Here is a 15,153-nt window from a genome sequence, read left to right on the forward strand (position 1 = left end):
TCAAACCACCTTCTCGGAGATCTTAGGCATCGGGCAGAACGTCGCTAGCCCATGGCGGCACCGAACGCTCTTTGGAAGGTTCTGCGTCGCTATGAGCGGGCAATGTGCGCCTGAAGCCCTTAGGGACGGGACACTAGAAGGTACAGACGCAGGTCGCCGACCAATCTGACGGTATCAGGTCAGATCAGGCCAGGTCAAGTCAGGCCACCGCCCAAACCCTTCGGGTATTCAGCCTCTCGCCTCGGGGCTTCCGAAGTCGAAAGTCAAACGGAACGAGAGGCAAGTCTAGGCCACGCCGACACGATCTTGCTAGCTGCAACCTTCCATTGCCTGTATTGGGACTAGGTAAGATGTCAGGCCACGAAATTTCCTTCCATATTGCTCGCTGCAGTAGCTTCTTAGCTGTTTGTCCAGCGTGATCTGCTGAATTGTCCGCTCCAGACTGCTGGTCATTGGGCATGCACACTCTCCTTCATGCGGCTAAGACATGCATATCGCGTGGCAGAATCGATGGCGTGGTCGGCACACATGACAGAAGACCCTACGATCTCGACTCGTTACAGTGCAGTCCAACGGTCCGCACAGAGATCAGGCTGCCCGATGCTGTCTACTTCACAGTGCCGGATTCGGGCCGGATTTATCGACAGTCCAGTGCAGTGCATGCTTGACGTTCAGCTGGGGGATAGCCCGCACTTCTGCCTCTTCGCTTGTTTGTGAACGTAGCATACTTCTGGTGCTGGAAGAGCTTCTGCATGAGGCATGCAGCAACAACGGAAGCGCCGTGGCTCGTGGGGCTTTGACACTACCGTCTTCTCGATTTACTCGACTCAGTCACATGTGTTTTCAGCGCTAGCCTTAGTGGCTTGCTTCTGGAAGCCTTGGCGAGATGCACCTGAATCTGCCTTTGTTGTACCCTCCATCTTTACTCAAACTGAGTACCCGGAACGCTGACCACAGACATGGAGACCGCCCATGCAGAGCACATCCGAGCATGCGCAGCGACCACGACAGGTTGATGGAGGCGCCGCTGCAAATAGAAAGACCCTGTGTTGCCTGTGGAGCATTCAATTGCGCCACAAACAGCGGAATGGCCGCAAGTTCTCCCCATTAGCACAGCCATAGCACCACTGGTGCATAAGCTCATCAACAGGGCAGACCGCTCCCGCCGACTGCTGTTTACAGGCACATCCGAGCGTAGAACGATTTTGATTGAGACTCGGCCACTCCGAGGCAAGTCTTTGCGCACCGGTCTGTGCTACATTTTCCATCATACGATGTTCTCTGGGCATGTTTGTCACAATGGGACAACGCATCGAGCAGTCGGCTCTGGCTCCCAACTACCGGACATCACGCCAGGCAGGCTCGGGGTCGCCGTGGTCGCGCGCGATGCGAGCATCGTGAGGCTTGAACAAGCCAAAGGTGGCATATAAGGCCCAGCAACGACCACAATGCATGAGTCCTATCACTCATCCGGTAACATCTCCGTGGAGACCCGAGCTGCTGCACCGCGATGCAATGTCAAGGGCTATCAGAAAAGCGGCAATCCGTACAAGATCTTGACAAGACTTTCCGAGACCACTTGTTGCCAGAAGTGCAAAAACGACCCTAACTGCGCGATGTATGCCTATGGTACCTCCAAGTGTTGGCTGTACAAGAAGGCCTCCGTGTAAGCTCACCGCGTGGTTCATGTTCTTTACTGGTGACTGACCAAGTCGATAGATCGCAGAATGTCCGCATCGTCCGCAACTCGAAGTACAAGTTCTCGGATCGAGCCTGTGCCAACTCCAAAGCTACGACGACCTCGCGACGTACCACCACTACGAGGATCTCAACCACGACTCGCGCTCCAACTACCACCACAGCGACTACCGCGCCAGACGCAAGTGCACCGACAACTTGCGACAATCAAGGTATTGACTGGACCTTCTACGATGATGGTGCAAACGGCAACTTTGATCGTCTCGATCTTGACAGTATGCGCTCATTCAATCGGTATAGTGCATCTGGTGTGGATACCACTCTCGGTGGCTATGTTACTGGTGACGACTGGGACCAGCAGTTCTCGGTCTACGGTATCTCAAATTATAACCAGGACTTCTCTGTCAAGCACACCGGATGGATCTGGGCACAAACAACTGGAGCTTACGTATTCGACATGGGTAAGCCAGACGATGTATCGCTGCTTTGGGTCGGTGACAAGGCCCTGCATGACTGGACTGAATCAAATGCCGAACTGCGATCTGCCTTCTTCGACAGCCAACCGAAGACATACATCGCACATCTCAATGCCGGGCAATACTACCCGTTCCGGATCGTTTACAAACAGTACGGCGGCCCAGGAAGTTTCGATCATGCTACTATAACGGATCCTCGAGGCAATGTCATCCTATCTCAAGATTCTGTATCGTCTCCGTACCTGGTACGATACTCCTGCGACAGGACCACAGCTCCGAGAATGGTGGACTTTCCGGAGATTACACCTCAGGATGGCTCTACTACGACCACGAGCCCTGCTTTGGGTGATTCTACAATCACTTCCTCTGCCACTGTGGCGGGTGACCCGACCACGCAAACCAGCGAACCATCTCGCACTACCACCGGTCTTGACTCAGGTTACACACCAGGAACATGCCAGAACGAAGGCCTGGATTGGACGGTGTACACCAACCAGATGCAGCCAGACCTCAACCTTGAAGCAATGCGAGACTACTCTGGACGCTCCTATGGTGTGACCTCAGCCCTCGGAGGGTTCTTCCGCCAGGATGGATTTATACAGGCTTACAGGGAGTTTCTGCCGCCCACCGCTATTGGCATCAAACACCTGGGGTACATCTATGCTAGAGTCTCAGGGGAATACGTCTTCAACTTTGGCATCCCCGATGACCGGGCAATGCTGTGGATCGGCGACAAGGCAGTTTCGGGCTGGGACGAGTCGAATGCGGACATAGACGCGAGGCTTGGCGATGAATCACCCAAAGAATTCCGCAAGCAACTGACAAAGGGCCAGTACTATCCGATACGGATAGTCTGGGCCCAAGGAGATGGGGACGCCGACTTCAAGCCGGCGATTCTGGATCCTCAGGGCAATATTCTACTGTCGGCCAAGAGTGATACGTCACCCTTTGTGGTTCGGTACTCCTGCAACGGTTCGGCTCCTCCCATCAAATTATAAGCCGAGAGTAGAGTATCAAGTATTGATCGAAGCAGCGACGGTAGCGTAGCTATGAAACGATGTCAAATGTTCTAGCCTGAATGACAAATAGGCGATCTCCTGGTCGAATAGGGGGCTAATCATGCCTCGTAGCTTGAGCCACGCATGGAGCGCATTCTTACATCTCCTCGCGGAGGAGAACCTTAGACGAAGGCCACAGTAGTTGGAGGAAATGATGTTTTTTCCGTCAAGAACGAAGCCGACGAGAAGGGTGGCCAATGATCAAACTGTGAATTCCGCACTATGAATGGTATAACGCGAAGCCAGAACGCTGCAGACCCTCCGCGATTACTGACGTAACCACTGCAACACACCCTCCATCCACCTCCGTATCACAACCTAGTCGGCACATGCCTCCCATGAATCCCAAACCCCACAGCCCTCCCAACCTCCGCCCTCGCCACCTCCTCCATCGTCCTCGCATCCAAACACAACAAATAACTCGATCCAGTCTCCCCATCGAACACCACACTCAAAAGCGCACCGTCCTCCTCTTCTACCGTACTCGGTCTGGGAACGAAAATCGGCTCGCCAGGACTATGCTTGTCTTGTTCCCACACTTTGGCTTCTCCCGTCAGAGTATCCGTCTTCACCAACCCGTCGACGAAAGAGGATTTTCCGCGGTTGAGAATCGACCAGACGTATCGATGAGGTTGCATGGCGTAACGGGGGTTCGTGACGGGAAGATCGCCTGCTCGGGAGACGTCGATTGCGAGAGTTCGTTCGGCGGGGTGGGAGGTTTTGCTGGCGGTGGATGGGACTTTGGCGGTGAGAGGGACGGCGGCGAGTTTGTAGCGGGCGAGCGTGGCGTCGATTTTGGCGGTTTTGAGGAATTTGGTAACGTGGGGAGCGTTGGAGACGAGGTTGTCGTAGTAGAAGTTGCGTAGAATGTCGGCGTTTTCGAAGGTGACCAGTTCGCAGATGATGTCGACTTCAGCGTCGCCGTTGGTCGATGAGTTGGAGACGACTTCCTCGAAGGCGTTGGTGGAATGGAAGGAGAAGAAAGCAGGCGACTGGAACTTCTTGACCAATCCCCGACCGTGGTGGCGATCAATGGCACACCAGGTCGCCTTCGCAGCTGGATCGAAACTCATGGCGTCCATCAGATTTTTCTCCCAGAGGACCTTGATTCCTTTCAGGTAAGCAGGCCAGATACACAGGATGACAAAGTTCTTGGTCAAGAACATGGAGTGGATGTACGCCGCCTTGAAGTCTGGGCCTGATAGCTCTGCCAGAATGTCGACCTTGCCCGTGGCAGGGTCTGCACAGAAGACGCGGTAGACGTCTTTCCGGCCCATTGCGAGGTTGTAGTTGAAGACCTCACCCGTGATGGGATCGTGTTCGGCGTGCGCGGCGGAAAGCTGTCCTGCAAGCGAAGGGTGAAGATGCTCTTGTCGGGTTACACCCAGAGGTTCCAAAGTATCGGCGTCAATCGTCTTCACCGCCGAGTGGTCGGTGGTCAAATTGAGGACGTTGTTTGGCGAAAAATCCCTTCCGAGCTGCTTCCTCACTTCTCCAGCTTCGGCGGGGAGAATGTCCCGAATCGCAACGCCACTCGCAGCGCGGTGAGTGCGGCCGGGAATGACGGGTTCGAAGACGGTCTTGAGCTTCTTGTAGAATGTGTCACCTGAATCGCATTAGTCGAATTCTGATCGCCTGGGCTGTGAGAGGACTCACAAGGATCTCTCTTCTGAGCAAACGTTACACCCTCCAGCTTTCCCGTCTTCCTCGCGCTTTCAATCGACTCATCGACATGACAGTACGACATGTAAGTTACGTCACACGCACCATTTGCATTCGAGATGAGGTCGAATTTGTGCGTCGTGAAAAATCCATCGAACCAGTGATGGCAAGCCATGAATCCATCTTTAGGGTTGCTGCGTGGCACTTTGTAGCCTCCGGGTCCAGTGCGATACAGGGTCCCGGCGACGTAGCTGGGGAAGATGCCAGAGGTTGAAAGGTCGACTTTGGTTCTGGTGTCACCGAGAGCGTTGAACTGGATGTGTTAGTGGGAGTGAGATCGCTCTGCCAGGTCGTTGACTTACAGCTCCGGCGTTTGGCCAGTTCTTGTAGTGCTGCTCCTTGGGCGGCTGGAGCTGCTGCTCGGTGTGTTGTGCTGTCTTGAGGTCCACTGTTGGAAGCATGGTAGCGGAGTCGTTCATTGTGCCAACGTCGGCCATGTTGCTCAGGTAGTGTGGGTAGAGAAATTGTTGGAGTAGATCGGTTAGCTGGGGAGGGAATAGGGTATGAGAGGTGGTCTGGAAGTCTTGCTTTGAGTTTAAATGGTATGCCCTTCGAAAGCGGCATACCTCGATCATACTTATACTTCTCGACAACACAATGATCAAGTTACTGGTCTCAGCATACGGCCGCATCATCTCGACGACCTCGCAAACAGAGCAGCATCAGGTCAACATCGGCACCGAAGCCAAAATGAAGCTCTAGGATCCCACGCTAAAGAGCTTGTTACTCTCGCGATCCCCTCCCAAAGAGGCTAAAGCGTGAGCCGCGCTGGCTTTATGCTTTTTGGTAGGTGAATCCTTCTTCTGCCGAGGATGCGGGGGAATGCAACGACCGTTGGCTGGAGATGAAAGAACAGACGCTGGGAAGAACAAAGGGAGGTCGAAAGGTTGGTGCCTGGTCGACTGTGCTGTGGAGCCACTCGATCCTCTACGTCCGTAGCCAGGTGCTGTGCTGTACATTGTAGCCCGACGTTGCAAATGCGTCGAGTGATGATTGCTGTCTGCATTTGCAAAGGACAAGGGAAGAATCGGCAGCCGTCAGTCGCATTCTTGTTCTCGGATGGCATTCGTGATGTTGACACAAAGCTGCTGAAGTGTATCGTCGCATTTGTGCACGCTGAGGATCTGTACAGTATCAGCTCCCTCTCAAACCGGGTGTATATCGTTAAACGCCATCGACAATGCAAGAACGCTCCAAATGTATCCCCAAGAACCGCTGTCGTCTTTCTTCCCGCCCTCTTCCTCACTTCGCCATATCCTCAGCCTTCATTCGATTCTTATACTCCCTCGGACTCTCCCTCACCTCCCCCTTTTCCCCCAAAATCCTCCCCACCAACCCAGGAGCCTTCCACATCCCCTTCCCACCCGCCCTCGCCCTCTCCTCCTCCTTCCGATACACCTCCTCCAACCCCGCAAACTCACTCCCAAATTTCGCCTCGTAAACCGTCGCACAACCAGTCTTGATCATCGCCGTGCCCAAATCCTTCCTCACCCACCTCGACACGACTTTGCCCACTACCCGTTCATACTGATCTTTCCGCAACGGGTAGACGCGCACATACCGACCCTCCACCGTACCTTTCAACCACTCCAACGCCTCAGCACTATACGGCTGCGCGGGCCGTCCGAAATGCGCACACTCCGGCGCGTCTACTCCCGCGATGCGAACGTGGAGTGTTTGATCTTGCAGCTCTTTCTTGCCGAGGTCCTGGACGCGTCGGGAGGGCAGCCATCCCCAGCCTGCGAAGATACCGAGCGGGGTGTGGAAGAAGCGGAAATTGTCGCCGTCTCCTACTCGTGTGACGTAGCCGTAGAGGGATCGTGTGCGGAGAGCGTCTGGGTGGAGGTGCGAGATGTTGGGGATGCGGCGGAGGAAGCGTTTGTAGAATCGGAGGGCGGCCCAGGAGGCGGTGACGGAGACGACGACTGTGAGGGCGACTGAGGTGTTTGTCCAAGGTTGTTTGCCGGGTCGAGAAGGTGGTGGAGGAGACGTGGAGGCATTGTTCGGCTTGGAGGCTTCCTCGGAGGATTGTTTCTTCCATAGCATGGCGAATGGCCTGCCCGCTTCGGCGAGGGCTACCGAGGGTGGTGAGGAGGTGGCGGAGAAGACGATGCACCGCTTTTCTTCATGCTGTCCGCGAGAGGTGAGGTCGCGGTGGGAGTGAGGTGGATCTCATGTTGCCTGCTAGCTTCAGAGGACTCTTTGGGAGATCGATCTTCCCGGCGGGCAATAGATTTATACGTGCTTAGTAATCGACATCTGCTCGCTGCGCCAGCGTCCACCTCGTCGACCACGCGGTCCTACTGTTGAAGATGAGGGCATGAAGTTTGACTGTTTCGCAGAAGGGCAGTACAGTACTGTCTGTCCGCTACCTCCGGAATGAGGCTACTATCTACACGCCCTCCTCAACCCCCATACCTGGTACAGCCTCATACCCCCTCCATCCCCTCGCCCCTCCTCCAGGAACATCATACAATCCGCCATAGTCCACCCTCTCCCCACCCACCAATCCCTCGTTCCCAACCTTCCTCCCAAACACCGGCCCATCACACCAGAAATCCTGACAGTTCCTCACCACGCCTCGACTGAATGGATTCTGCTTCCTCCTCGGCGTCCGCGATGATGACCTCGAGTCCTTCGCGCCATTGTATCCCTGAAACGCAATTGTGAGGAATGTGTCGATGCCCAGCAATTTCGACCATCGCGCAAAACAGCCTTCTTTCTTGCGATGAGCGTGCTTGTGGGATGAGCCCGCTGCTGGACCAGTGACTTGTGCGTCGTCCATTGACATTGTGCCGGTGGTGATGGCGGAGAGTATGGGACCGACTTGATCCGTGTTCCGCATGCTTTCGAAGGTGGTGAGATTGCGCGCGACTTGGAAGAATTGCACAAAGACGAGCATGACGGTCCAGGTGAGTTGGACGGAGGCCCAAGCGGTGGTGACGAGGGTGAGAGGGTCTTTCTCAAATTCGGCGCAGAGTTCGGGGTTGAGGAATGTGCAGATGGGCTTTGTTGGAGCCGGGAGGATCGTGAGGTAGGCGAAGAACAGTCGGATGAGGAGCGCGATGCCGGCGACCATGGAGAGGATATACAGGATGAAATGCTTGTGGTTGTTGACTGCGATGCAATTGTCGACCCAAGGGCAGTGGCTGTGAAGTTTGAATTAGCGTTTGGTCTGGATACTGTCGAGCATGCTTCACTAACTGGTCTTCTCTGGCCACACACCGGCCACACCTCCGGCAATGTTTACTTCGTAAGGGCTTCCGTATCATACAAGTGGTGCAAAACTGCGCTTCATTGAAAGCGTTGTGCTCGACGAGCTCGTCAATCGTCTTCTTCGTCTGGCCTCGACTCGCTCCTTTGGGTATGAATCCCGGGTCTGCCGTCATCGTCATCGTGTAGAAATATGTAGTAAGGCACATGCAAGTCGTAAATGCTACAGTCAAAAAGAAGTTGCTGAAAAGGGCTAGCAGAAAGTCAGTAGAGCAGCGAGGAGAGACGCGGTCGATGACTTACTATTGGGAAAAATCTTGAAAATAAAACGCACAGCGACCCAGAATAGTGTCGCAGCAAACACGCCTGCGAGGAATGGAGTTTTGTGCATCGAGTTCATGTCGCTCGGTGCCCATCGGAGTAATTTCTGCACCGCGAACTGCAGCCCATACCCGACGATCAACACGCCTGGTACTGACACCCAGACATTCAAGTACGCCAGCATATGAAGCTGCAGTCCGCCCAATGCAAATGGCCAGAGGAAAAAGAATCGTTGAAAGAACAGCCTTCTGTCGTGGACCATCGGGATGGGGAATTTCTGAGGACATCCGTGTTCATCGTAGCCGGATTCAAGCAGCGCTTTCCGCCATTGTCGATCGCTCTTCATCTTCGAAGCCGTCATACTCGGCGTGTCACCTTCTGTCTCACCTTCGGTAGGTTTACTTTTCGCGAATCGATCGCTGCCAGCTTCGATGAGCTTCTGAATGCAGAGATAGTTGCCCTTGACCAGTGCCCAGTGGAGGGAAGTGAAGCCCATGTCATCCGTGGCATGCACGTCCGCGCCGAACCGAAGGAGAACATCAATACAAGCCGGAAATCCTTTGTATGCTGCCCACATGAGGGACGTATGTCCTTGAGCATCTTGGACATCGACGGGAATGTCGGATTGGTAGAGTAGGAGGATGAGCTGGTAGACATTCCCGTCGAGAGTCGCGGAATGCAAGAGATTGTAGCCTTGATCGTCTCGTATCAGAGGATCCGCACCGTTGGTCAGAAGTAATGATATGACCTGAAGGTTGAACTTCTTGCTCGCCCATAGCACTGGTGTTGCCTGAGCGTCTCCGCCTTTCGCGTTGACATCCGCACCGGATTGCACGAGGAAGTGACATAGCGCATGGTGTCCGTTGATCGCTGCCCACTGCTTTCAAGTCAGCCTTCTGGTCTAGAAAGCCTCATATCCTGACCACCTCATCATTCGCATACATGTAGTGCTGTGATGCCCTGCTCGTCTGTTGACCTGGCCGTATATCTCCCACTGTCGAATAGCTTTTGAATTGCCCGTAGTTCTCCCAATCTTGCCAATTGCATCAAGTCCGACTCGATCGGCAGTTGTGGCGGACTCGCGTCCAGGTCGCTGAGCTCGACCTTATCGAGGCCATCCTTGGTTGGTGACGAGGGTGCGCTTCCAGAGTCTCGGCGGCCTGGAGACGAAGGGCGGGAGGCTTCGCGCGATGCCATGTCGTGGAGGGGATGATCGAGGAGGATTCAGTCGTGTCACGGCATCATGAACATGAAAGTTGAGGGAGAAGTGTCGAATGCGACTGAAGGTCGAAGGGCGAGGACGAGGCTGTGGCTGACTGTGTGGCTGTGTTTTCTCCACCACGCCTTCTTCTTTCAACAACCACGCGTCCCATGTCGACAACTCATCGACATCAGCATTCTCCAGCCATGCTTGCTTGCAGTCATGTACGACTATTGGCAAACGACTACCTCATTCGCGGCTTGGGACGGACTACGATATCTCAGAGCGAGTTGACAGCACGTCAGATCTGAACGGCATGAGGCACATCGGGAGTTCACAGTGCGTGCTCTGTGTACGACAGCGTCTGTGACGGTAAGCTATGGTCTTGGTCGCAGGAGCTGCTGAAGCACTTCCCCTCGACTGCGGTGCATGCTGCATATCGAAAGCACACTGCATGACCACTTCCCCGCACCGCAATATCCAGAGGACGGCCACTTCTGACGAGCAGGAGCCGCTCATCTCGTGTGGACTGTGGAACGCGCTGCTCTTCGATGGGTAGAAGGCGACTGTTCTTCCCCACGGCGTGGACGTTGGCTGCCCAAAGAGGTAGAGGACGACACCGATAATGCCCATTCCTCGAACCATATCAAAGGACAGCAGAGGTCTGTCCGACATGCACGTCGGTGGCATCTGACGTGAGGTTGGCGACGTGCTCCGCAAGAGCTTTGGCTTCATCGAATGAAACCTCATGACCATAGATCCCGCCTTGCAGCTCGCTTGGATGCCCCTCTGTGGCCGCCAGACATGAGGTGGCCCGTTCTTGTCCAGCATTCACCTAAGGTGACCTCTGTTCACGAGCGTCCTGTCGAGAGTGGTCATCAACTGCTTTGACATTGTACAGAATGAAGACTTCCCTCCTCGTCGAGTTTTTCTACAGCGCACTGGTGGTGTCAGCCTGGCCCTCGCTGGCCCTTCCCAAAGCAGCACCAGCAACTATAGGAGAAGGCTTCGCTTTTGCCAATCCCGTCGGGCCTACAACTGGTGGTGGAGGGCGAGCGATAGTCGTGACCACCAACAAAGAACTTCTCGAAGCAGTCCGTGGCAGCAGCCCCAAGATCATTCACCTCAAAGGCGATTTCACGCCTGCCGCACGCCTCAAAGTCGGTTCGAACACATCTCTTTTGGGCATTGGAAAGGGCGCCAATCTTGTCGGGAAGGGCATCGACATCACGAACTCGACCAATGTCATTGTCCGCAACATCGCCATCCGCTTCGTTGAAGGCGGCGACTGCATCACGATCCAAAACTCCACCCGAGTATGGGTCGACCACTGTGAGTTCGAAAGTAAATTCAGTTCTGAACTCGGCCCAGACTTCTACGTGCGTTGCTTCTCTCTCTCCCCTCCTCCACACTAACACTCCCAACAGGACGGCCAAATCGACATCGTCCGCGCCTCCGACTGGATCACCATCTCCCACAACTTCTTCCACAACCACTGGAAATCCTCTTTAGTCGGCAACTCCGATATCTTTCGCTCCGTCGACGAAGGCCACCTCCACATCACCTACCACCACAACCACTGGTCCAACATCGGCACCCGTGGTCCGGCGGGCCGTTTCGGACACCAGCACATCTACAATAATCTGTACGAGGATTTTCAGTATCAGGCTATCCACTCCAGGAGTGATAATCAGGTTCTGGTCGAGGGAAATGTGTTTCGTGGGAGGACGAGGGAGGCTTTGAGTACGTACGGATTGGTTGTGCCGGAGGATAGTCCGAACAGTTGTGTTTGTGGGGATGAGGAGCTGGATGGGTTTGCGAATTTGGGCGCTGGTGAGTATATGGGGAAGTGTCATCTGCGTCGTATTATTCGAGATCACTGACGGTGTTGTCGCAGAGAACGATTTCGGAAGTGCAGGCGTCAACATTACTCGAGTTGGCAACTTCACGAGCGTGGATTACGGATACAAGTTAACGAGGCTGCACGAGGTGGAGGAATACGTGAGGAAGAACGCTGGGATTGGTAAGGTCCGCGTTTGTTGAGTGAGAAGTCGACGACCGGGAAAAGATCCTACTACCCGTTCGTTCGTCAAGACGCTCTTCCAGTATGGCGGCCGCTCGTCCCCTCGCCAAGTCTCATCAAGCTCTTCTTTCTATTCTCTCCATACTCCATATTCGCTACCTTCTGCCTTCCAGTGCTCAAACCCCCAACATCCTCTGCCCAGTCAACACCCCCTGCGCCCCCCTCTGCACATCCGCAAACTTCGTCGCCCCACAACTCTCACTCTCCAAATGACCAAACAGCTGCGCCAGCGCCGTAAACTGCCTCTCACACCCCCGTCCAAAGCAGTGATACACCTTCTGCTTATGCACCGGCGAGCTGAGATGCTGATTGAGCGCCCCCAGCGACCCGAACCCGCGATGGCACAGGTAACACTCGAATGCTCGGCCGTTCCACGTGGCGTTGGTGGCTGCGTAGGAGGCGTTGGAGGAGGAGTTCCAGGTCAGGAGGTTGTTGGTGATGGCGCCGCGGGTGTCGAGGCGGTTGATGGCGTGGTAGATGGATTCTCGGTTGAGAGTGGGGGCGCGGGGGCAGGAGGCTGATTCGAGGTGGTGGGCGACGCCGCTGGCGGTTGTGTAGGGCTGCGGAGAGAAGTGTTAATTGTGGGAATATTTCAAAGGGTGGGGACTGACGCACTCGTTGGCAGAAGGGGCAGCAGATGCTGTTGGCTCGATGGGCGGCGCCGTTCTGATGCTGTAAAAGAGGAGTCAGTCGCGAGGCCACGAAAGAAGGTGAGCAAAGGCATTCATACCATGCGCAGATTGTTCAAGTTCTGGAACCCTCGCTGACAACTCCTGCACCAGTGCGTCCGCCAATGATTCAAGGAGTCCATGTGCCTGCGAGCATCCTGGTGGCTATGGAACATGGCGTTGCAGGCCTCGCATTCGATCCTCGGTCCCCAATGCTGCTCGTCGTCCATGTGCTCCCAGCAGTCTTCTTCGTCGTAGTACTCGTTTGAGCACGTCTCGCACTCGTACGTTGGTGTCCAGTGGTTCAGCGCGTTCATGTGTTGGTTGGCAGCCGCTTGGGAACCGAAGTATCGGTTGCAGGTGTCGCATTCGTACATGACGAGGGCGGATGAACTGATGAGTGTGGGTGTCAAGGGGAAGGAGGGACGGAGAGGAAACGGAGCGGAGGTCAACGACAACGCTGCGCTTTGTTTCCAATGGAGCGTCTGCGGAAAAGTGGAATCTGACGGCTCCCTGCCGATTCCAGAGCAGTCAATCAAGAACGAAGCTGGTCCGTGTTCGGGACAAGGCTGCTCCTGTTGCGGATCTTGGAAGGCAAGTGGATGGAATGAACTTCGGGGTAAGAGGCGATTCTCTCGAACATGGGCAATCCTCGCGCTGACAATGACTGTAGTAACTCATCAACACTCATTTGTTCGTTCGTCGGAAATACGACAGGTCTTCTGGTGGCATCCAGCTTATATGCAAGTAGCCGTCTCGGGTCCACTCCCGCGCAACATGCGCTGTGAGAGCTGCTTGAAATCCCGTCACAGACCGTGAAGCACAGCCAAGTGCTTCGCACGGCACACAGCTGTTCCTCTCGGATGCGAGAGCAGTGTGAAGATTCTATTGCAAATATGCCATCTCCAAACCCAGAGAATGGCGGCTGCCAGCTAGCATCATTGACGGCTTTTCGCTGAGCGCCGGCATGCCGACCGAAGGACTCCTACCAGCGCAGGTAGGATCGATCCGCAGTCTTTCCGTTCATGGACAATGAATGTCCTGGACATTGAGGTCTGCTCGCGACCTTTCGGGAGACTGCACTCGGGCTCGTGCAGCACAAGGTCGCAATTGGACGCTGTCGAGTCAGAGATGTGGAGCAGGTTGATCATTGTATCGCCGCATATCTATCTGCTGTCCTCGGCCTCAGTGTTGTACCGCATTCTGCTTCATGCCTCACGATATGCTCCCCTCTAGCGCTACGCTAGTTGCATCGATCCGCGCCGCAGCAGCCTCGTCTCGTCGACAAGGTCAGGCACACGTTCGTCCCACCTCTGCCGGCATTGGTTTACGCGAACCGCTGGCTGTCCAGGGTCATTGCGTACGCTTGCTCCGACGGACGGACTCCTGATCGACCGCAACGGAATCGAACCTCGTGCGCCAAGATCTGAGGCCTCGTGTTCAACTGTATCGCCTGGGTGGCCACGCCATCTACGGTCTTGGTACAAGCCATTCCTGTAAAGCGCCGGTCTCACGATTCAATGCTTGAACACCTGGGCATATAATGAAGATGCTACTACAGTTGCATACAAAAGCTGACTTGCTCCCAGGTCGGGGCGGGATTCGTTCATTATCATCAGCCATCAGGCCCTCTGCTACGCTTTCTGCTCTACCTCGCATTTCTGTCCTCCCTCGTTGGCTATCATTGCCATGAACATGTGTCGGATCTACAAAGCCGTTGTCATCTTCATCGTGGTCATCACCATCTTCGTACTGGCCGAGGAGATCACACGCCTCCGCCCCCATACCGAACATGCTGCTCTCAAGCTCGGCAGCAAGGCCGCCTCCATCCGACAGGGGATGGTCTCCATTCACAATTCTGGCTGGAGGACCCTCATAACCCTCGGCTCGAGCGCGCCTGCCATAGGCAAGATCACCGTTGCCCATGGGAAGCAGAACAAGGGATATCAACAAGCTCTCTCCACGCATCTGGCCCATGCCAAAGTCCACCAATACCCGATGTTCCTCCTCAACCACAAGCTGATAGACGGACTCTGGAACAAGGAGGCGGCTCTACTGGACGTCGTCCTTGATCAGTTGACCAGATCGAAGAGCGAACGTCTCGAATGGCTCGTGTGGGTCGACGCCGACACTGTCGTCATGAACAAGCAGATCCCTCTGGAAGTGTTCCTGCCTCCCCTGTCGTGCCACAAAGAGGTCAATGTCCTCTACACCAAAGACTGGAACGGTCTCAACAACGGCGTCTTCTTCCTCCGTGTCTCGCCCTGGGCAATGGAGTTCCTCTCCTCGATCCTAGCCTATCGCACGTTCCGACCAGACGAAGAATTGGACTTCACGGAGCAATCGGCGATGGCAAGGGTCCTGGAACTCGATCAGTATGGACATCATGCGGTTGAATGTCCTCCGCAATGGTTCAACGCCTATCCGAACGATGGTGGAGACCCGATGGTGCATTACGACCATTTGCCGGGACAGCTGCTTGTCCATTTCGCGGGCATCGGCGACAAGACTGAAGCGATCGGGGAGTGGGTGGGGAAACTGGAAGCCAACAGGTCGCATTGGGAGATGCTCGTCGGATCCACGAATTATGAGCAGCAAATCATGGAGTTCTGGGACGGCTTGGATGAGGAGCATGCCATTCAGCAGAGGCTAAAGCAGGAGAAGGAGCGGAAGGAGAAGGAGTGAGAATGAGCAGAATATGAAGACGAACGCG

At 55.0% G+C, this 15,153-nt stretch overlaps 7 protein-coding genes across 7 annotated transcripts; 3 read left to right on the plus strand and 4 right to left on the minus strand.

Moving 5' to 3' along the window:
* Window positions 1-1,448: 1,448 nt before the first annotated feature.
* Window positions 1,449-3,172, plus strand: MYCGRDRAFT_93516 (Ca2+-modulated nonselective cation channel polycystin; the record flags this gene model as incomplete). The annotated part of the gene is made up of 2 exons (XM_003852309.1): window positions 1,449-1,666; window positions 1,720-3,172. The coding sequence occupies 2 exons, from the start codon at window positions 1,449-1,451 to the stop codon at window positions 3,170-3,172; spliced, it is 1,671 nt and encodes a 556-aa protein (XP_003852357.1).
* Window positions 3,173-3,543: 371 nt separating this feature from the next.
* MYCGRDRAFT_72589 (uncharacterized protein) lies at window positions 3,544-5,355 on the minus strand (the record flags this gene model as incomplete). Its single annotated transcript, XM_003852404.1, has 3 exons — window positions 3,544-4,838; window positions 4,889-5,207; window positions 5,257-5,355. 3 exons carry the CDS (start codon window positions 5,353-5,355, stop codon window positions 3,544-3,546), a joined length of 1,713 nt encoding a protein of 570 aa, XP_003852452.1.
* An 859-nt stretch (window positions 5,356-6,214) lies between these two features.
* MYCGRDRAFT_17823 (uncharacterized protein) lies at window positions 6,215-6,913 on the minus strand (the record flags this gene model as incomplete). The annotated part of the gene is made up of 1 exon (XM_003852403.1): window positions 6,215-6,913. A coding segment is annotated over one exon (699 nt), but the record flags the coding sequence as incomplete, so codon positions are not given.
* A 433-nt stretch (window positions 6,914-7,346) lies between these two features.
* Window positions 7,347-9,693, minus strand: MgAKR1 (Palmitoyltransferase akr1, ankyrin repeat-containing protein akr1; the record flags this gene model as incomplete). Its single annotated transcript, XM_003852402.1, has 4 exons — window positions 7,347-8,103; window positions 8,159-8,420; window positions 8,471-9,365; window positions 9,431-9,693. 4 exons carry the CDS (start codon window positions 9,683-9,685, stop codon window positions 7,347-7,349), a joined length of 2,169 nt encoding a protein of 722 aa, XP_003852450.1.
* An 898-nt stretch (window positions 9,694-10,591) lies between these two features.
* Window positions 10,592-11,732, plus strand: MgPel2 (putative pectate lyase; the record flags this gene model as incomplete). The annotated part of the gene is made up of 3 exons (XM_003852310.1): window positions 10,592-11,068; window positions 11,117-11,522; window positions 11,587-11,732. The coding sequence occupies 3 exons, from the start codon at window positions 10,592-10,594 to the stop codon at window positions 11,730-11,732; spliced, it is 1,029 nt and encodes a 342-aa protein (XP_003852358.1).
* A 156-nt stretch (window positions 11,733-11,888) lies between these two features.
* MYCGRDRAFT_41925 (uncharacterized protein) lies at window positions 11,889-12,757 on the minus strand (the record flags this gene model as incomplete). Its single annotated transcript, XM_003852401.1, has 3 exons — window positions 11,889-12,332; window positions 12,388-12,419; window positions 12,544-12,757. 3 exons carry the CDS (start codon window positions 12,755-12,757, stop codon window positions 11,889-11,891), a joined length of 690 nt encoding a protein of 229 aa, XP_003852449.1.
* A 1,522-nt stretch (window positions 12,758-14,279) lies between these two features.
* On the plus strand, window positions 14,280-15,125 carry MYCGRDRAFT_42685 (uncharacterized protein; the record flags this gene model as incomplete). Its single annotated transcript, XM_003852311.1, has 1 exon — window positions 14,280-15,125. The coding sequence occupies one exon, from the start codon at window positions 14,280-14,282 to the stop codon at window positions 15,123-15,125; it is 846 nt and encodes a 281-aa protein (XP_003852359.1).
* Between the last annotated feature and the right edge of the window lie 28 nt (window positions 15,126-15,153).

Source organism: Zymoseptoria tritici, chromosome 5 (genome assembly GCF_000219625.1).
Source record: "Zymoseptoria tritici IPO323 chromosome 5, whole genome shotgun sequence".
NCBI classification, from domain to species: Eukaryota; Fungi; Ascomycota; class Dothideomycetes; order Mycosphaerellales; family Mycosphaerellaceae; genus Zymoseptoria; species Zymoseptoria tritici.